The 22,302-nt window shown below is 38.7% G+C and overlaps 1 protein-coding gene across 1 annotated transcript in view; it reads left to right on the top strand.

Moving 5' to 3' along the window:
• The window catches only part of LOC308106645 (CUB and sushi domain-containing protein 1-like), a gene marked incomplete at both ends in the record, with an annotated part of 411,609 nt that overhangs the window by 278,909 nt on the left and 110,398 nt on the right, over positions 1–22,302 (top strand). Inside the window, 9 exons of the mRNA XM_080458503.1 lie at positions 1,595–1,716; positions 2,944–3,016; positions 4,309–4,447; positions 7,237–7,424; positions 7,534–7,722; positions 13,395–13,511; positions 14,265–14,480; positions 15,534–15,722; positions 17,368–17,537. Of these exons, the coding sequence (XP_080314629.1) occupies positions 1,595–1,716; positions 2,944–3,016; positions 4,309–4,447; positions 7,237–7,424; positions 7,534–7,722; positions 13,395–13,511; positions 14,265–14,480; positions 15,534–15,722; positions 17,368–17,537 (1,403 nt within the window). The remainder of the gene's footprint in view (positions 1–1,594; positions 1,717–2,943; positions 3,017–4,308; positions 4,448–7,236; positions 7,425–7,533; positions 7,723–13,394; positions 13,512–14,264; positions 14,481–15,533; positions 15,723–17,367; positions 17,538–22,302) is intronic.

Raw genomic sequence — 22,302 nt, 5'->3', positions numbered from 1 at the left:
CCCCCTAATGAACCCAGTTAGATGTACATGTGCAAACAATAGGATTATTGATTCAAGTCTGATTGATAGAGCTTTGCTTTTAATTATGAGATCCGCACTGATTAATTAGATTAACAGTTTTTTTGGATACCTCTTCCAAGATTTCAGTGTTATTACCACTGTGTAGTTTGACACTGGATTCAAATTGCATTTGAGGCCTATTTTTACAAAGACCTTCCAGAAGTTGATGTATCTGCTAATTTAGTGTTCACAAAAAGACAAGTTTATTTTTTCCTTTGTTTATCACCAGTATGATTACAGTATGAATGGTACATCAATAAATACCTATAATGTTTTTTGTGTCAATTTGTTTGTAATAGTTGAAGACTGCAGGAACATTTCACATAATCTTAAGTCACCTAAACTACAAGAACAACGTGTATGAGAGGATAAAGATGTCATTACATTTTTAGTACAAAACAACTAATTACAAATGTAATTTGCTTTAATACAGATGTCATTTACTGTTCAACATATTTATGTGAAAGTTCATCTGATTGGCTTTTTTTTTTGTATTTGTTACCTTATGACAAAAGTTGTTGTTTTTTTTCCCTTGCTTTTTCATCTGTACAATTCAACACCTCAATCTCCATCTTTCACTCTGACTCAGGCTTTCTCTCTATTGTTTTGCTTTTTCATTTATTGACAATGATGTCTCACGCCTTTTTTTCCTGCCTGAAACACCCATGGCATATTGTTCAGGTAGTCCAGCCAGACCTCTGAATCATTTATTTATTCTTTTATTTTTTTGGCTTTTTCACCTCAGCTTTTGTCTTTTTGCTCCTCCAGGTTAAATCATGTAATTTGTATATAGTCTGTTTTCTCATCTTTCCCCTTTTTTTATCCTTCTCAGTATTTTTTCTCTATTTTCTTTATTATATTAGATGTGTGGTAGAGGATCCTTTCTTTGTATGCACTTGGCTTTTATTTCCCCCTAGATGTAGATTGGAACATATTTACACATGTGTTGGTGGACATATATATATATATATGTATATGTGCTTGTGTGAATATGTTCAGATATCTCAATATGTTTGCTTTCTTCACATTGGTGTAGCGACCTTTCTTCTCACACTCATTCTTTCCAAGTCTTTTTTTTTTCTCTCTGCTCTCATTTTCTCGCCATCAGTAGCTAATAAACCTGAGACGTGTCCAATCACTGGGTGTGTGCTCTGGGTGGGATCAGGTTAATCTCTGGAATAGGGATAATATAAGCTAAACATGACAGGGTTGAAACCACATAAATTCCATTCCCAATTTTTCCATATCAGTGGAGATGTCACATTCACTGACAGTGAGACAGAAAAAAGGTTTACATTTTATTTGCAGGTAGATCCAATTCCCTGGTACTGAAATAAAAAACAAAAACAAAAAAACAAAACAGGGACACTATCCAAATTAGTAAGTGTGGCACATGTATTCAGAAACAATCTACAACAGTCTGTTGGGAAGGTGTCCCTGATTATCCTTTCATTCCATTTTCTTTCTGTCCATTTGGTTGTTTGATACACACACACAACATGTTACACTTCAACATGTTGTTTTGTCTTGACAGCATTTGGTCAGAATGAATGTCATGACCCTGGAGTCCCTGTCAATGGTCAGAGGTATGGGGACCAGTTTCAGCTCGGCAGCTCCGTGGCTTTTCGCTGCGATCAAGGATTCATCAGGACACAGGTACTGACAAAGTGTCAAATTGTTTTTAGTGTTAAAGTTTGTTTTTTATGAACTGAATTCAATTATTTCAAAAGTGATACCTTTGCTTGTTCTTGTACAATATGAAGGAGCCTACTTAGAATCTTAGGCTATTAGAAAAACTCAACTCTGACAGCTCTCGTCACACTGGCAACACAACCATCGCCCTTCCAGGAGCATCTACTGCTGCCCCTCCAGATGGACCACACCAATCACAGAATTGATATATTTTACTTTAAGGTCCTAGAAATGCACTCAGCTAACAAATTCACCCACATATCTACTTACAGATTCACCAAAGTCCTAAAATGACAGAAATCAAGGGAAATCAAAGAGTTTACAATGATCCACACAATATATGCTACCTCTAATCTTTGCCACACTTATTACGCTCCATTCCAATCACCATAAAAAGATGAAGAACCTCCTTCTACCTGTTTGTCAGTCAGACCTGGAACTTGCTGATGAGCTAGAATGAACACGTAGTAAGGATAAGAACAATGTTCTGCAAGTGTCTTTGGATTTTTGGGCAGAGCATGCCAGAAAGTAATTGAGAAATGATGACAATATGTTTATTTGCAACCAATTACCCAAACAAATGGACATGCTACGGTTGGAGGCTGAAGAGTGCATTCTCTTACCATCACTCCAACTCAACACCGGGCCGAGAGCCTGAGAACAAAGACTTTCAGTCCACTCATATGGCATGGGCTACCACCATGACGGCCCCTTTGTAACTTCCCACACGCAACACACCGTGATGCACCATGTAATTCTATCATTTGCTGTCAGAATCATTAGAGCTACAGCAGCTCACGGATTGGATGGGATGACATGGACCGCCCTACATTCCTCATGTGCATCAATGAACCTTGGCCAGTTATGACCCTGTCGTCAGTTTATACATTCTTCCTTTTCTGAACCACTGATAGAAGTGTACGATGCAAACTGCAGCCACCTAACTATACTTAGACCTTATCTGGCTCAATCATTTAGCTATCACAACATAACCCGCACTTATTTGTGTTTGACTTTTCTTTCTATTTGTAACATATCAGCTTTGATTGAGAAAAAAAAAAAAGTCAATATCTGTTCAATATGTCCCTCCCTATAACAAGTTCCAAGATAAAAGGAGCTTCATCTGTCACAATGCTATGGCTGATCGATGTATGTGTAACAAACCATGATAAGGCATATTGTTGTTTCCAGGGCTCAGATCAGGTCACTTGCATCATCCAAGATGGAAATGTTGTTTGGTCTGCGGCTGTCCCTCGCTGTGAAGGTAAAAATGACACACACATGCAAACATTCACTATTCCATGTATGTTCACTGGAAAGTCATTCAAAACGTTCCATTTGCTGACTGGAAGATGACCGTGAACTTTATTTGCAGCAGTGTGTTTGTTTTCACCTTGCAATTGTATAAATTAATCTTCTCATTGTGTTTATCGCCTCTAGCCTAATTGCCCTTAATACAATATGTTTGTGTGCATCTCACTCAGTGGACAATAATCTTAAATCAAATTAAGTAGTATTGAAACCTATTCAAGTAGACACATGCATTATAGTTTGTCTCTTTTCTGTTTTTTTCAACATGACATTATCAACTGTTGCCCGCTGTCAATAAATCGAATGCAGGAGAAAATCTAATTGAATAAGGCGGTCTACTTATTAAGTATGGAGTGCACTAAAATATAATCCCTTTCGTTAAACAGGAAAAGATAATTGTATTTTATTTCGAGAGTGACTTTCTTGTGAATCCAGGCTACCAGCACTGCTTCTTCAGTATGCATGGAGTAGGGAACCACAAGTGAGAGTCAAGTGATGTTTTATTTTTTTTGTTAAACTTACTAAAAGCCTGGAGTTACAAAAGCCATGAAAAGTGTGAATGTATCAGCTACTTGAAACGAGAAAAAGTTGTACAGGTGTGAAAGATTAGAGACTTCAAGTTATATTTGCTGGGAAGAACTGTGGATCAAGAAGAGCATGTCCAAAGATTTCTTTGTAAGTCTGATAACCTACATGTAAGTGTGACTGCGAGACTGACTGAAAAGGGAAAACCAAACAAAATACAAGTGTTTTATTGTTATTGATGTGGACTCAAACCTCGGGTGAAGCTTATTCTGCCATTTTATTGTGTCATTACTGAGATTTCAGGACTTTTAAGTGTGAGCTATAAACTAGTGCCAGTACGTGCCACGGTCGTCCCCTGCAGTCTGGTGTGTTGTGGGCACACGAGGATATATATTTTGGCTTTATATGAGATATAAATAGGCTTGATTTTCCCTATGAATTATCATACCATAATTATTTGGTGCTTTCTCAAACACGAGTAGTTGAATTTGTTTACTGTAGCGCAATATTGGCCCAGAATAATTTGTGAAGGTAAATGTTTATGTATGAAATCTCAAAATTGAGAGAGGATTAGAGTGCTAAAATAAATTGAGCGGATGATGAATCTGCTAACTTAATGAAATATGAGAGTGGTGTTCATGCCATAACAGTTACAGTGGGGGGAAGAAAAAGATTAATTTCTTTCTTCGCGTTTGTGTGTGTGTCTTCATTTTCTTCTAGCTCCCTGTGGTGGCCATCTCACATCTCCGACTGGTGTTCTGCTGTCTCCTGGTTGGCCCTCCTTCTATAAAGACTCCCTGAGCTGCCAGTGGGTGATCGAAGCACAAACGGATCACGCTGTAAAGATACACTTTGACAAGTAAGTCATTTATATGCTTATGGAGAGGAGACGGGACAGATTTGCTTAAGTTTGCCCAATGGCTGCTGAGAAAATATTGTTAGGAGATGAATGATATACTTGTTGGTCAAGTGGTGCTTGATTTCGTTAGCTCGTACATTAGTTGGGCAGACCTTCAGAAGCAATCTAAGTTAGTGAGATATAAATGAAGTTGGTGAGTTACCGTTGCAGAAAATTATTAATGTTGGCTTTTTGCACATTTCTCCTGGAAACAAGCCACAGACAGATGCAGCGTAGCCTGAAACTACTATAGCTGGAATTTGTCTTTCTTGAAAGTGATGTAACAGCCAAGCTATCTTCATTCCCTATGAGGCGTTTCATTTATGTTTGATTAAACATGTTCAGCACATGCACGGGACTGCTACTGAAGCTAGTTATTCTTTCGGATAGCAAGATGTTTTTTGAGATAGAATGTTCCTGCACAGGTTGTCCCGCATCGGATTTTTAAAATTCATATTAACCAAGTAATAATTGCACATGCACAATGTCTCTTTGCACATGCACGTCACTAAAGACTTGAATACAGTGCAACAACATTAATATTCGTCCGTGTATTTTAGTTTTATTCCGCAGCGATAACAATCATTTTCCAAGCCATTTTTTTATATTCTTTATTGTTTGATCTGGTAAATCATAAAAATCCAAAATGCGTTTTTTTCCAAATATTCTTATAATTGTATGAGCCTTGATGATCACCTTTTTAATGTGAAAAAATGCTTTAAAGATAGTGTGTATGTTATGAGTGTGGAAGTAACTAACTTGCTTCCAATTACTTGCAAAAACAATTATGTTTCAAGTACAGTTACGTGACCTACCTGGATGTTGCTACTTGACAGTCTGTTAATGCTTCATCGATCAAATTATCATAGTTGGGAACTTGTACTTTTATCATGTGTTTTCCAAACCAACAATGACAACTTTGACAGTCAAATAATACATGGCTAAAAAGCCATGAAAAACATTAAGACAGACAATAATTTGTGCAATGCTTGAGATTGTGTTTTAGTCTCTTTATTTTGATAAACCATTTATTTCTCTCTGTCACTGCACCTGATAGATGCTTTTAACTTCAACAATTAAGAATAGGATAATAGTTACACAGCATGTGTTGATATACAGTGTACACCTACATCTAGTGTGTGTGACAGTCTTGAAATAAAACATTCTGGAAGTGTGTCTGGAATTGACACTGAAGTTGATATTGTGAGTCAATACAATCTTTAGAAATGTGACAATACTGTCAAGTGCTCCTCACTTTTGTGAAGCTTTATTCTGTAGTTTTCCCCCCACTTGAAAGGGTAGCTTGCTTCAGAAGACACTGATTGGATTTCACTCAATGACCACTTTGCTTCTTTCCCTTTTATTTTGAAAGTTGTAACTGGCCAAGCAGGTGAGAAACCTTAAAATACAAACACAAACGGAGAGTCAAATGTAACTGAAGAATCCAATACTTAAATTTTAGACTAATCAAAACTAACTTTCAAATTAAGTAAAAAACGGGTAATAAGTAGAAATTTTCCTCACTTAAAACACCACAACTAAATTAAATACATTTGAAACCACTGCTCATGGCAATCCAAATGCAAGGAAGTACAACATGACCAAAGCTCATCGGCTCCTTCTTTTTTTTTTTTTTGATGCGAGGAATTCCTCTCGCAGTCTTTTTCCTTTTAATCTTTCAGTCCAGACTTCCTGCTCACTGCTCACTGCCTTCTGAGTGAAGGCCTCCAAACATTTCTGATCAGCAGATCACCTCCAACTGATGTGATCGAGCTGCTGCCTTCAGCCCGGAAGCCACACCCACATTCTGACACGCTCAGGCAGAGAGGGGGCACTGTAGCTCAGCTCAACAAATATGATCGTGTAACAATCCACAGATAATCTTTGTGAATTGTATCCCAATTAGATTTATATGTAAGGATTTAGAATTCACACTTTGTGTTTTTAATCCAAAACATATGTTTGTGTGTGTGCGTGTGTGTACGTGGGGGGGGTATATTTTTGTATAGACTTGATATAATCATAAGTTTGAATTGGTGAAAATATAATGCAATTCTAAGTGTTTGAATCAGCACCCTTTGCAGCATTAAACGGTATCAGTCATGGTCCGATAAACTTGGGGTGCTAAAGCCACATCTGGGGTAATTGCTCGATTGTTCAACAAGCCACTCAGAGACGGGAGTTCATAACATGAGGACAGTGAGTAAGAAGAGCATGACAAGTCAGTCATGTGTTCTATGAGTTAGACAACATAGTAGATATTTCAGAATTCAATAGGCGAGTCAGACATGCATAAATCACGAGTGACTTTTTCATTTTGATAAAAGATATTGAAAGGCCTTGTATTTCAATATTTGTTGTGTCTGGTTGTATGCTGGGAGCAATATATATATATATATATATATTTTTTTTTTTTTTTAAGTTGTCCATGATGCCCTGGAGCATCTCTGGAACATCTTGTAGGAATTTCCTCAAACAGAAGAATACATTTTTTGTCAAATCTACACTTTGTCTGCTGGACTGTCTGTTCTATTTGTAATGTTCAAAGGTCATCTTGATTTCACTTGTGTGTGCTCTTTCGACATGTTATATCTTTGAAAAGTTCATGCAAAATACCTTTTATAACATGTCTTACAACTTTCCGTTACATTTGTTACGTGAGTCAGTTAAGTACATTGTCATGCATAAATTATACTTTTCACACGAATATATCTTATTTTATGGGGCCTGTTCTCTTTTGCTTGCTTTAGGTTCCAGACTGAGGTCAATTATGACACACTGGAGATCAGGGATGGCCCCTCAGCCTCCTCTCCCCTGATCGGGGAATACCACGGCACCCAAGCACCTCATTTCCTCATTTCCACCTCCCACTTCCTGTTCCTGTTATTCACCACAGACAACAGCCGCTCTGCAGCAGGCTTCAGCATCAGATATGAAGGTGAGGCTCACGGACTGATTAATAGAAATATTTGCAGAGACACTTAATTGCTCAAAGGCACACATGCTCACCCTCTTGACTCTGTTGTGCTTGTGTGATGTGATTTCAGGTGTTAAAATGGAATCAGACTCATGTCTCGATCCTGGTATCCCAGTTAATGGTCGTCGCCATGGCAGCCTCTTTTCCATTGGATCTCGAGTCTCATTTACATGTGACCCAGGATACACACTCAGTGATCAGGAGCCAATTGTTTGCGAGCAGAATCACCAGTGGAGTCACGCTCTTCCCAGTTGCGATGGTAAGAATCAGTTTTTCTTCCCTTTCGTCCCTTTGAGGATTCTTGCGAAATATGCCTGTAACATATTCACCAGCTGGAGTGAATGTCACATGTTGTTTCACATTCCCCACACACAGAAAGCCATGGAACGTGTGGCCATCATGAGAATATGAAAGAAAGACAATGTAAATATCGTAGTGACGCGGGATGTTGGTGTAGGCATCTAAACCCCCCATTTTACCCCAGAGTTGCTTAGAATGAACCAACATTTGTAAACACACAGTCGAAAGCTGTACTGATTCAAATACCGAGAGATGAAGTGAGTTTGATCTGAATTTATTCTTGAACACATTTTGCTTTGATTGATTATGTACAATATAAAGCTCATATATATACATATATATATATATATATATATATATATATATATATTTTTTTTTTTTTTTTTTTTTTGTTATTTATCCCACTACACACAGCCATTCAGAAAGAGTAGCCACAACCTATTGTTGTGGTAATTTGGACCTCCTGAGATATCTATCCTCATATTTCATTCATACTGTATGTATAAATGTGATATTCAATTAATCCATCCCAGATTGTGAGCTGAAAATTGATCATTGAATGAAAAATTACACAGCATTGGCAAATACAACAGTGTGTTATGGACAAGCTGCGGTCATTCAGCTTTTTTCTTCTGATTCATCCATCTTTCAGTCATCTATAAAGTTGCTCAGCCATGCACACACAGGAGTGTGGGAGTTTTGCCAGCAGCTATTGGGTCAGTACACTCCAAAGAGGTCTCCAGTCTATCACAGGGTGACCTCTGACCCTCATATCTACGGGCAATTTAGAGTCAGCATTTAACAAAATGCACAAGCCCCAAGAAAGCCCACAGGGACACATGGCAGAGCCTGCATATTAAATAAAAGGCTTAGTCATTGAATCTGTTCAAATAGCAAAGCCCCCTTGCTTTGCATTTGCCACCCTCTTTTATTAAAAAAATAGGTCATGAAAAATAAATGTTCCAACACTGTAAAAGTGAATTTTGAATGTCCCCATTTTGATCAAGCGAAATCAAACTTAATTATTTCAAAGTAGTTGGTTTTGGTGATATTCATTTGTTAGGATTGTTTGCAGTAAACAGGCAAAATCTGGCAAAGAGTGACAAGCACTGCGGCGGCATGATGCTCGCTGTGCTTTTCAGTACGGTGCCTCCTGCACCTGCCAGCTGTTTATTTAATATGCATGAGATAAGTTGGAGGCCTGTGTTGTGTCATACTGTGTGGTGAGTTGACTAGTATTTTTTATATTAAATGTATTTTTTATAAAAGGATCAAAAACAATCATTTCAGTCAAGTAATCTCATATGATGGGAATACCAAATAATGTTCAGTCAGCCCATAAATAAAATCACCCCGCATCATGGTCGTTTCCCCACATTTTTCAATGAGCTATACGTCTTCATCATTGCACATTTTCTGCTCGAAGGCTTTATAGTCCACTTCCTTTTCACACTAACAAGTTTGAAATAGGCCTGAAATATTCACGCATCCTCCTTCGGAATGTAAAAACACATAAGTGGAGTAGATAGGGCGAGGAAGCTGAGCCAGTCTGTCAGAACTAGAGGCGAGGAGAAAAGCAGTGGAGGAGGATGTTCCCATCACGTAAGTAAGTTCCTTTCTTCATATATTAGGTTATTAAGAATATTATTATGCTTCATCACTTATTCCATTTCACTATTCGTAACTGGCAGCACAAGTGTTGACTGTACATTGAATCCCAGAGCACACGCTGCTGCGGTGACTCAAGCTGGACATTCAGCCTCAGAGAAATTACACAGGTCAACGGGCACTGCTGAAACAGATGCTCACTGGCCACTCGCATGTCTTCTTATTCAGCATTTGTACACAGCTCCACCTATCATGGGAGATGAAAACACACTTTCTGATTTGATCTGTCGATTGAAAGAAATCCAATTTGAAACCCAAAGCCAGGATGTCTCAACTTAAAAGTGAGTTCATACCCAGGCAATCTGTCAGCACTCGCACTATCAGCCGTATAGCATAAGCAGTTTTAAACGACCAGTGTGACATTTTCAATTTTCAGCCAAGCATGCCATCTCACCAGACAGCTGAGACATTACAAGATACATTATTTCAGAATGGCACTTTTTCGAAACGATACGTAAGCCAAGACTCAAATGCAATAAGTCATGGATTGCTTTTGTGAAGGACCATTGGAAAAGAAATCTGTGTCAAGCTCATTTTAACAAGACTGTCACTTCTATCAATCAGCCAACTAATGCCCTCACCTACTCTATTACTTTACTTTGTTCCTTTTATTGACCAGGTAATATCTCCATTTTGGAGATGTCTCGGCTACTTTATTCATTCCTGCGGGTAAATTTGGTTGGTATTATAAAGAAGAGGTTCCTGGCTGCCCATACAGCACACCCACACGCATGGACGGAACAATCACTAATTTCTCTAAATGCACACAAGACATCAGAATGGGCAGATATGAGTGGCCTCTAATCGCGCTGCAGCTTCTTGTCCGTGTGTGGCTGCAGGACCAAAACAATGACTGTGCCATCTCTGCATTCTGAAACTGAGAACCCGCGGCCAACAGGAAAAATGTGAAATTCACTGTGTAACTGTGTATGAGCCATCATTTGGATTTGTTGTTTTTGGTGTGGTTTATGGAACATCAATATTCAGGTTGACCACTGGACCATATGACAATCTGGCACACTGTCGTTTAGTTGTTCGCGTTCTGGCCTCACAGCTACAATCGCCCCACTTCCAGTTCAGGCTTGAAAGCCTGGCTTTTAAGACTTTGCATGTTTTCCCTGTGCATCCGAGTTTTATCCGGGCATGCAATTGAGCTCCAAATTACCTGCAGGTGTGAATATGAGTTTGGGTGACTGTCCTTTTCGCTGTGTTCGCCCTGTGATAGATGAGCCACCTGTCCTGGGTATACTCTGCTTTTCGCCTCATAATCTGCAGGGATGGACTTCAGCTCCTCCAGCTCCTGATTCTGAGTTAGATGAAATGATAAAGAGCTGGAGGGATGAAACATTATAAATAGCATTATGGGTTTTCCTATATTAAGCACAAATAGCCAATTAAACTATACCCGTGTTGATGACCCTTATTCTACATCACTTCACAATGTGCAGTGAGGCAGTGTGAACATGAACAGGACACTGTGGAGAGGGAAAAAAAAGCTGAGTGAATAAAAAACAGAAAAAAGAATTAAAATGTCAATACAATACATCACAGACTAAATGGCTCCAAGAACCAAAGAATATGGGCTTTTAGCTTTACAGCCAGGCTTCCCTACAGGAAAGTAGGAGTAGTAAGGAGTTAACCACAGAAAAGAGATGACAAACTAAAAGGGCCAGTCAGCAGTGTGCAGTAGAAAACACACCCCCATGTAAAATTTGATTTTGAGTGATTTAAGATACTTATTAGGTTTGAGCTGGTCAACATACTGACCCATTACCCTGAGGGCACCTGTGTGAGGGAACGACAACAGAGACGAATGCAGTCATCGAGACAACCTGCAAACATTGGTTCAGAAATGAAGTGAACAGGAAGTCATCTCTCTGAACTCCCACAGCCACACTCAATGCCGCTCATACACATATAAGCGTTCATTAATGACAATAATCTTGTTTACTAGATACTCTCAGAGGCACAGTTGACATTTTCTGCACACAACATTACACAGCCGCCATAATACCTTATTTTTACAATACAGTGTGTAAAACAAAACAAGAACCAAAATGGCATGTAGTTGTCCCACAGGGATTACACACATCATTCCCTCTCAGTAATGCCGCAACGTCTGTTGGACCCCAACGTCCCGTCTTATTCCTGCAGGTCAGATAAACTGCCAAACAGATAATACAGAACTCTGCCTGCTTTTTTATGTGTCACGGAGAATATTGAAGGGGCGCTGTGACATTTTGAAGATGGCAGTTGGTGCCAAGACAATAACTTGTTAAAGGTGACCAAAGTCAAAGTATCACCTTTCAGTTTATCCCCTTCAAAAGTAAGATAATTAAAGATCGGGGGGGAAAAAAAAGTTGCAGGTCAGATTGAGGATGATTATAGCCGGGGTCTGCTGTTATAGCTCTATATACGTTCCCTTTATATTTGTACCTTTTCTTGTCTCTGAAATGTCAGCTTACTTTTCCTTTTCAGTCATTCTGCTTCTCAAGTTTTTGTTTGTAATGGATATGCAGTCTTTGTCATTGCTTGTCCTCGTCAGTCTTCCCGCACACATCCATGAAGAATACGCCTCTATATTCTATACCAGAGATTATCCACACCACTGTGACAGACATGAAACATACCCACATTTGCACGTGCCTCTCTCAACCAGGGTCATTTAGTCAGACGGCGTCCTCGTTTTGCTGAATCCTGATGAGAGGGTGGGAAAACTGGAATTGGTTTCCACAACATACACAAGGCAGCAAGTCAGAGAAAGCGAAGAGACAGTTGCTCTCATTACAGCGACACAACTTCGGCTCTTTTCAAATACGATGTGGGATACGGTGAAGCGGGAGGTGAAAAGGGTTGCAATATGATAACGTACAGTGAGATGTAACATCTCGTCTTTATCAGGCAAAAACAACTATGCAATTTTATATTCCTTTATGCAAATGAGTCATTACAGAGTTTATTTCAGAAGTTAAATATGAGTTTGCTGAACTTATATATGTATAATTCTTTAACTTGGTTGACAATAACAGGGAAGAAAACCATTGTTGTCAAAGATTTAGTTCATAGACTGGGATCTGTTTATTTCATGGCTAAGAATGAGACTCCTTTTTATTATCATGCCAGTCAAACACCTTGAAGTCCTTTAATTGAATTACATTTAGCTGAATTGAGCTGAAAAGAATGGAAAAGGATGGCAGCACAGTCAGAGAGAAACAGGGAGTCAATATATTATCTTCGCTCAGCAGTCTCTAATGCACTGCAAGCCTCTTTTTATTCCCTATTACGCTACTGTAGTGTTTTCCATTCTGCTCTATCCCAAATGAATTTGTCCTGTTCCATATCAGTGGTTCGGTTCCTTGTGCAGGTTAGGTGTGTGGTCACACACACACTGAATTCCCACTTCCAGCCACTCTCTCTTTGTCTGTCACATTCTGACTGCTCTGTTTCTTTTTGTTTATAATTTGGGACCATTTCTACCTGCCGTTTCTTTCTGTCAGCACAAAAGCAGCATTTACCCATTTCTGCTTCAGGAAGGAAGCGCTATCTTTCCTTCAAAAGCAACAATGTCTGGCAAAATTTTACATTTAACATGTACTATACTATCAAATAGTTTATTAAATAAAGTAGTTATTTTACATCTATATTTACATAGATCAAAGAAGAATTCAATCATGTGACAATAATAAATTAATATAAAGGCATTACATATATAAAGCTGTGTATACATACGACTTTACCTTTTATTTATTTACATATATTCATCAAATAGTTGAATTTGAGAGCAAGGAAATCCAAAATAATGAGCTACTAGAGACATTTCACTATTTCACAAGATTCTGAGACATTCCATAAAACAGGAAAGGTACATTGAGTCTGTTTTGTACAATGATTTAAGAGGGGAAAAAAATCACTGTGTCCTCTTTTACAACCTTGTCTGTCTGTTTTTTTTTTTTTGTCCTACAGCTCTTTGTGGAGGATATGTTTATGGCAAAAGTGGGACTATTCTATCTCCTGGCTTTCCTGACTTCTACCCCAACTCTCTAAACTGCACCTGGACTATAGAAGTCTCTCATGGGAAAGGTATGAACACACAGTTACATAAAGCAAACATATTTACTTAGGAATTGTTGCTGAAATGTTCCACCTCTCATTATGTGGCACTTGTTACAATTTAATTTGCTTACTTTTTGAAAGGCGTTATAACTTGACTGACTGAAGCAACCCTAGCACACCTTGTCATAGTACTTGGCCGTCGGCTTGTCCCGATTCACAGGGCTAGTGTTTCTCAGGCCTGGTCCTGACAACTCGGCATGTTTTATGTGTCACTGCTCTGTCATACCGGATTCAAATGGAAACAGAGAAACATCAGGGACCTGGGTAAAGAAGCACTGTTCTGAAGGCTCTAGCCACAGCCATAGTAGTCTTCTGTCTCCTCAGGGAATCCTGCTGAGACTCAGTGATGTTACGATCAGATCACTGCGGGAGCTTCCTGGTTTTGTCACGATCTGTGGTAGTTTTTTATGCCTAACACGTGATGCAGAATGAATTTGAGGACTGATCAGATTTGTTCCTTGTGGTATCACTCAAAAGATCCACATTTAGATTGTTTAGAATTTTGCAGTCCTTTTGTATATGTATACATCTGTGATTTCCATTATTTGCTGAACTGTTGCCTGCCCCTCTCTCTCTCTCTCTCTCTCTCTCTCTCTCTCTCTCTCTCTCTCTCTCTCTCTCTCTCTCTCTCTCTCTCTCTCTCTCTCACATATTCATGCATTAATCTGTCCATCATCCGTCTATTGATCTATTGATCCATCCTCCCTTCTGCTTATCCAGGAGTCCATCTGATTTTCCACACGTTCCATCTTGAGGAGAACCATGACTACCTGTCCATCACTGAAGATGCTAATTTCCAGGTCCCAGTAGCTCGACTCACCGGCTCTGTGCTGCCTCCTAGTGTTAAAGCTGGACTTTTTGGAAATTTCAGCGCTCAGCTACGATTTATATCAGATTTTTCCATGAGTTATGAGGGATTCAACATCACATTCTCAGGTACACGCAAACCCCAAGTTGAACTTGTTACGTCAATGCTCAACCCTCCTGTATTGTTTAACATAGGCCTAAGTCCTGTTGTTAGGTCCAGTCTATTGAACAGTGAATCAGATTTTAAAAAAATTTATTAAAAAAAAAAAAATAAAAAATAAAAAAAAATAAAAATAAAAAAAAAATAATAAAAAAAAAAAAAAAATATATATATATATATATATATATATATATATATATATTAATTAAAAGAATAAACAGAAAACTAATAATAATAATAATGATATAATGATATAACAATAATAATAATAATAATATCAGCACTAAGAAATAGAAATGCTTTCTGAAAGTGTTGATATTTTAAGCAATTTTAACCAAATATTTTTTGAATGAACTAAGATTTTTTTCACATACAAAACTGTAGTCTGTCACTTGTCAGGACACAAGGTTTCTTCAGTTTTTAGCATCCATTGTAGGCGCATCATTGGGCTCTGCTTTTCAGTTCTGGGTATCAGTGAAGGATTGTGATTGATACATCAATAAAACTCTGCAACCCACAGTGAATAAAACAGGAAGACCTACTTTTATTGTATTTTTTTTGTTGTTATTTTTACACTGTGCAGTTTTCCCATAGGCTGGATTGAACCATTTCACAGGCTGGCTTTAGCCCACAGGCGACATGTTTATGTTTTCAGTATGTCTTTTACATGGAACCCAACAATGTTTAACAAAAATAGCCCTTGGCATTAATTTTTATTAGTTTCTCCATAATGAGCTCACAAGATTACAGGATTACAACTGAATTCATAATTAAAATATATATACAGTATATATATTCACTTTGAAGAGATAACTTTTTCTACTTGGCTAATCTTATTTAGTTCATCTATTCTAAAATATTAAGAATGATTCCCAAGCCCAAGTTTGATGTATATATCTCTACCACTACAAATTATCAAATGTCAAATGTTCAGATATAAAGTTTGTATAGCTAATACAATCTAAAACAATGATTCTTTTAAGTTTTACATCAGCTCTTGTCTGCCCTTCCTGCTTGTATAGAATATGACCTGGAGCCCTGTGAGGACCCCGGTGTACCAGCGTTCAGCAGACGGATGGGGTTTCAATTCAGAGTTGGTGACTCGCTGGCATTCTCCTGTTTCCACGGCTACCGACTTGAGGGGGACAGCAAAATCACATGTCTGGGAGGAGGCAGGCGAGTCTGGAGCAACCCCCTACCACGATGCATAGGTAAGAAAATCAATCCCTCAGTCAGACTGATAACAGTACCATATAGCACCTCAAGACTTTTCCTCGAAGTTGTTTTTTTATCAGGCAGCTTTGCTAATATGTTTTCTCAAGTAACATTTTAACAAGCTCCGTTTTTCAACAAGGAGATTTACAGCATTGAAGAGATGATATCTTCCTGAGAATAACGAGTAGATGGGGAAATAAAAGTTTCGAATTAACTTCATAAGTCTGGGCGAGGCAAAGTCTCAGCATTTTTCTGGTTGTAAGTCGTCAGTATTTTATTGCGAACACAGTGGTAATTTACTGTTATTTGACCAGTTGACTGTTGGTTTTATTTGCAAGGATTTGGCTGTTAGCAGGTTGTAATTTGCTGGTATTTTATGCGTATCAGTGTTTCCTTGGATTCTGCTGGTAATTTATGAGCATCTGACTAGTGGCTGCTGGTAATTTTCAACCCTCAGATAAAGCAGACTGAAAATGCTATAATAGCACTATCTGTCAAGAGATCAGGCCTGACTAAGAGGGAACTGAGGAACAGCAGCTGGCAGCATGCACTCGGTTCATCTCTCTCTTCTTTTTTATTTCCAAGTGTCCCTCTTTTTAACTCTCTCTCTCTACTTCTCCTCCCCCTCAGTATTTAGACAGTCCTTGGGTAGATAATTAGAGCATTAGCTGCTATATGAAAAGTGTTAAAACTGTCTTTTGTCACTCCCAATTTTCCCTTTTTTAATTTCTTTCCACGCATTTTCAAAAGGCTCTTTTTTGTCTCGATTCATCGGCTATCTTTTCCTCTTTCTTTCTCCTTCAGCTCTCTCTCTTCATTTTGTTCTTCTTCCACAATCCTCTCTTCTGTCACCCCCACCCCATTAAGATGTTTTTACTATATCAAATAATTTATTTTTTTAAAGAAAATATCCCATAGATTCTATGTAAGTCTCCTCTCCCAGCTATCAGCGATCAAAACTGCAGGGCACTTCCCCAAAAAGTTATTTGAAATGTTATATTTGTTCAGAGCTGATAAACACCCTATTTGTCAGTGTGCTTCGTGTTGTTCCTCACTACTTTTGTCTGTCTCATTATTTCGATTTCCTCCATCTTTCCAAGCAGTGGTGGTCCTCCTCAGTGGGAGTTAAAAGCTTGCTCAGCTCTCTTATTTTCTCCTCCCTCCATTTAAATATGTCAAAACTCTATTTGCACAAAGTACCATTTATTTTAATTTCCTAAACTTTGATAGGCACTGCACCTGCTAGATAATTCGGTATAATTTCTATGAAACACCTCTTCTAATGGACGAATCCAGACCTGCTTTTATGCAGTGGTTTTCTTTTTGCCCTTTGTTCAATCTTTTGGAGTTTATGTTTAATTGCTTTGCTTTTATATGTGCTTTACTCCTATTCATTCTTAACTTTTTGCACAATTGTATCCCACCGAAGATATGCACTTTTCGGCAAAATTTGCCATTGTGATTGCAGGTATTATTTATATCATACTCAATTTGCCGTAATGCCCTTTACATGTAGAATTGTGAGTTTTCTGGCTTTTCTTTTTATACTAAACAGGACAGCATAGAAATCTGGACAGCTCACAGATAATTGCTGTTATTTTGATTCATGCTTTCCCTTTCCCCTTCACTCTCTTGCTCTAGCCGAGTGTGGAGCCTCCTCACTAGGTCCAGAAGGCGTTCTCCTTTCTCCGAATTTCCCCTCCAACTATGATAACAACCACGAGTGCATCTACCGCATCACCACTGAAAAGGGCAAAGGAATCAGGCTGAATGCTGAGAGCTTTTCTTTGCAAGACGGAGACTATCTCAAGGTATGGCTGCACACACACCGTCACACATACCGTATGTGCAAACATGACAAGCTTTCTCCAATCAGGTGGAAAATCCATAAATGCATAAATTATTTGAAGATTCCCTACACGCACACACACACACACACACACACACACACACACACACACACACACACACACACACACACACACACACACACACACACACACACACACACACACACACACACACACACACACACATTCACAGGACAGAACTATATTACCGAAGCTGTCTGTATGCAAAGCTGCACATATACTTTGTATGCACGTGTACGTGCATGTAGAAAATATTATATGTTAGGCTGATTTCAGATCATGCAGCTATGCATGGAAACAAGACGGGAATCTAATTGCCGATGCCAGCATAATCAAGAACATACTGCAATATTGTGTCAACATGAAACCAACCACCTGAGTTTGTTGTCAAGCGCGCCCCCCTGTGCCCTAGGTGATAGGGAACCACTGCCCCCAAACGATTGACTTGAAGAGAGGAAGTTTTTAGCACCAGTACAAATAGTTTCTTCAAATAGAAATTCATATGTTCTCCTGTGGAATTCAAGGCTTCTCAATGTAATCCTTAAATCCTGTTCTTTTGTCTCAGTCATGCATTCCTGGTCTAATTAGGATGTTTCAGAATGTCTTTCTCTTAATTATATGGGCTTTGTAAGAGCAGGGCGGGAGAAAGGACATGGACAACATCAGGAGCTTTGAATTTTTTGGCTCACCTGGCATGTTGTTAAATTCCATTATCAAGGTTGGCCCTACCTGTTGGAGGTGTTAAACATTATTGTAAGAAACAATAACATTCCTGCAGGGGGTTATTAACCATGTCCCCTATTAGTGCTGAGGGTGCTCCTGCTGTACTGGCTGTCCAAGCTGAATGAACACTTTGGAAGCAGGAGCACAAAAGGATCAATTCTGCCTCTGTTTACTCTCTAATCAATCCCCTGCATTTGTATTATTATTGTGCCTATTGTATGGATGTACTATGGAGTGTCATCGTGTTCTCTGTGGAAGAAAGACTCAGAAATCTGTCTTTTTGTGTCAGTGGATTTTGAACTATGTTATCATGGCTCTCAGTACTCTGCTGCTGCCCTCATACAGTTTAATCATGTGCATGTGTTAACTAAAGTGTATAAACATTATAAAGTCAAAAGTGTTGTACGTCTGAACCACAATAACAACAAGCGCAATCAGAGGTTTCCGACGTCTGCCAAAATGTTTCCGGATCACCTCCAAAACTTTGTGGAATCTTCCATGGCCCCAAGTCTATCTGTGGTGAAGATTTCCTCAAAATCTGTGGCGTAGTTTTGATGTAATCTTGCTAACAGTCATAAAGACAGACAAACAAATATATGTTGATGATTTTATTACGTTCTTGGCGGACATGATTACAGACGTTTATGAAGCCCACAAGACTTTTTTTCTGCGCTCGTCGAAATAGCAGTTAAAAACAGCTGTGGAAACCATTTTACATTCTTGATGCTGTCCAACAGACATCAACTAAAACCACTTCCGTTCACAATGTCTCTTAGTGGTACGAGGCCTGAGGGCATGTTTAAGCCAGTGTGTGGTTAGAGTGTATTATCAGTCTTACGCCAAAAGCACTGGCTGAGTATTTCTGTGGTTAGATTGTATTAGTAGGATTCTCCCTGACTTTTAGAGAGGCTTAATGTCATTGTGAAAGCTGGAAAGGTTCCCAGTGGAATTGGTATTAAAAAAAGATAAAAAAAATAAAAAAAATCCCTGAGCGAAAGTAAAGGGACACCAATATGACAAACATGCTTTAATGTGCTCCATTGTATCACACTGTAATGTGTGTGAAGCAAGAACCATGGAGAAAGTTTTTCAAAGCTTTCAACAGACTAATTTTTCAGTATACTATGCACACACACACACACACACACACACATACTCACAAGCACAAAATAAAATGTGACAAAATTGAGCAAGAAGTGTTTGTAGAGGAAGTTAACAGAACATATTTCAGAATTACTGGTCAAAAAAAAAGATTTTAGCTGAAAGCAATGCAATATGGGCTATGATCTGTCACCAGAGCTTTGGGAAAAAAAACAAAAATTAGGAAAAGATTGGCAAAACCTAATAGGATTGAAGAAAAGAATGTGATTCTGAATTGCCAGTAGGTGTGAATGTGTGTGCAATCTGTCTGCTCGTGATGGTGGCCTGTTGAGGGTGCTTCACCCATTGTCAGCTAAGTTGAATGAAGCAGTGTAGAAGATGAATGAAATGCTCAAGTGAAATGATGAGGATCCAGCTGAGGCGTCACCGCAATAACAACAGCACTCTATTCTGCAATTAATGATAGAATGTTCCTCAGGCATTGTTATTTGTGTGGCGCATTGATCTTGTAGCATAAACTCCTCCCTATTTAGCTTGTACTTGTGGAAATGCACAATATGGCATATTCACTGATGCAAACTCGCTAAATGGTTAGTACATGTTGGTTTGCCTGTCAAACACAACCCTTGGTGCACCCAGTAAATAGATCAGTCTCCTCAAGCTGTATCAGTGTTATGCGTGATCAGGCCCAAGACTGCTAACAAAAGTTGTGTGTGTTTGCATTTTTGCCCCATCAGGTAAGTCAGTTCCCGCAGGTCTTTGCTGCCCATTTTTTGACCCCCCCACAAAGAGGAAAATATGCCCCCACGCAGGCACGCATAATTGTTGGATTCAACTGAAGGCCTGAAGAGCAAGTTCACTGTTTTCCAGATTGTGTTCTTCATGAGGCATTCAATGTGACAAATCAATTCTGTTTCCAAAGTTAACAATAGAACAAAGCACTAATATGAGCACATAAATAAGTAAATATCACAATGTTTTTACAGGACAATAGAACAAATGGGATTCAAACAAAGCAATCAATAACTAACTACAGTCCCGGAGTCTGATTGCATGAATGACACAGACACCATAGGGTGTGCGATCATTGTGCGTTTGCAGTTTCAATTCCGACGCGTGGGATGCTCAATTGATCACAACAAATAGAGTTTTCGATTAAAGACTATCTTTAGCTGTCAGAAATGTCTGTTCTTTACTCTGGTAGCTACTGGCAAAAGATTGGTGTGTATTGTAAAATTATAATAAGTAATGACGCAGTTTGTATTGCACTGCTAGTCTTAAACACCAATGAGCGTCATCCCAAAACCATGTATCCACTTCTTCTTCCTATCATTATGTTCAAGTCTAATAGAGCAAGACAAACTATTCTGCTTGATGACAACATCCAGGGAAGTTTGATTTACACAGATGTAATTATCTCGCAATCAAATTTGACGCAGTCTGTTAATGTAAATGTTGAGATCCACCGATGCTGGTTATAAAAAATGGTGATACTGTACGTGTATCATCACCATGTAGTGTCAACCAGCCCCGAAATATTTCAATTAAAAAACAAAGACAAATGTTTTTAATGGTTTTGACTTTAGTGCTACATGAATCACTAAGTCATCAATGTTTTTCTTCCTCTTCATCTTCCTCACACAACAGTCGCAATAAGAAAATAGACTATACATACAATATAATTACCATTTAGTATATGGCTGACCATGAACACAATAAATATTAACTTAGCCAATGAACAGCTGAAATGGTTGAAGACAGCTAGAATCACAAAATTGACTCGTGCATAAAAGCTGATGTGCACAGTTTATTCCAATACTGCTTAAGAAGTGACAATTACAGTTAAAATGATTGAAATAAAGTCTTATCTAACCATTTAGATAAACTCAACATTTTTTTTTTCTTTTTGACTAAAATGGACATAAATAAAGTACTGAACATTGGTGTTGGGCCTCTGTCTCCATGAAGATTGTCCAAAAAAGTTATCATTTATCTGGACATCTATCATTTTAAAAGATATAGACAGTTGAAAATTAGCAATGTGAAAAGTAGCAGTTCTTTAAAATATAGTTGATGCTTGACTCGATGGAAATATCTTGTGTGTTGGTATAAAAACGAAAATCTAATCTTGTAAGTGTGATCTAGTAATTCTCGACACGTATGTTAATTATCGTTTTCCCCCCAAAAATTAGCAGAAAGCATAGTGCAAAGTAAAATGAACTGAAAAGAAAGCCCTGAAGTGCCACTTATCCAAGCAATTAACATGCCACTCCCCAGGCTAATAGTAATGAAGCTAAATCCTGGTACTGCCGCTGAACACTTTGAACACAAAGCATTTGTTTGACACTCCAGCCAGCTTGAGGCTAAAATCTCCTGTAACATATGAACCAGCTCATTGCTGTTTCTCTAGCTTTGGCTACGTTGTTTTTGTCCTGGTGCTGTCAAAGGAAGGGCTTACTATGTTCAGTCTCGAATTGTCACCCAATGCAATGCTTGACCGAATTTACCCAAATTCACTTCATTCCAGAAGGGAAAAAAGACTGAGACTGAGACAAAGTAAGCGTGTGCAGGATTTGTTGTGAAATAGAGGTGGTATGAGACCATGCTCCAGAGGAGGGGAGAGAGAGAGAGAGAGAGAGAGAGAGAGAGAGAGAGAGAGAGAGAGAGAGAGAGAGAGAGAGAGAGAGAGAGAGAGAGAGAGAGAGAGAGAGAGAGAGAGAGAGAGAGAGAGAGAGAGAGAGAGAGAGAGAGAGAGAGAGAGAGAGAGAGAGAAAAAGGAGAGTATCAGGCAGAAAGAGGAGGGGTGGCAGATGGTGACATGTTGATTTATGAGCTGCAGGGCATTTCATTAACCATACAGAGTTTTACTGAAACACAGAGA

The sequence above is a fragment of the Lipophrys pholis genome (assembly GCF_963383615.2).
Source record: "Lipophrys pholis genome assembly, chromosome: 2".
NCBI lineage: Eukaryota > Metazoa > Chordata > Actinopteri > Blenniiformes > Blenniidae > Lipophrys > Lipophrys pholis.
The sequence above is the reverse complement of the archived record's forward strand: the minus strand, read 5'-3'. Positions and strand labels throughout refer to the sequence as shown.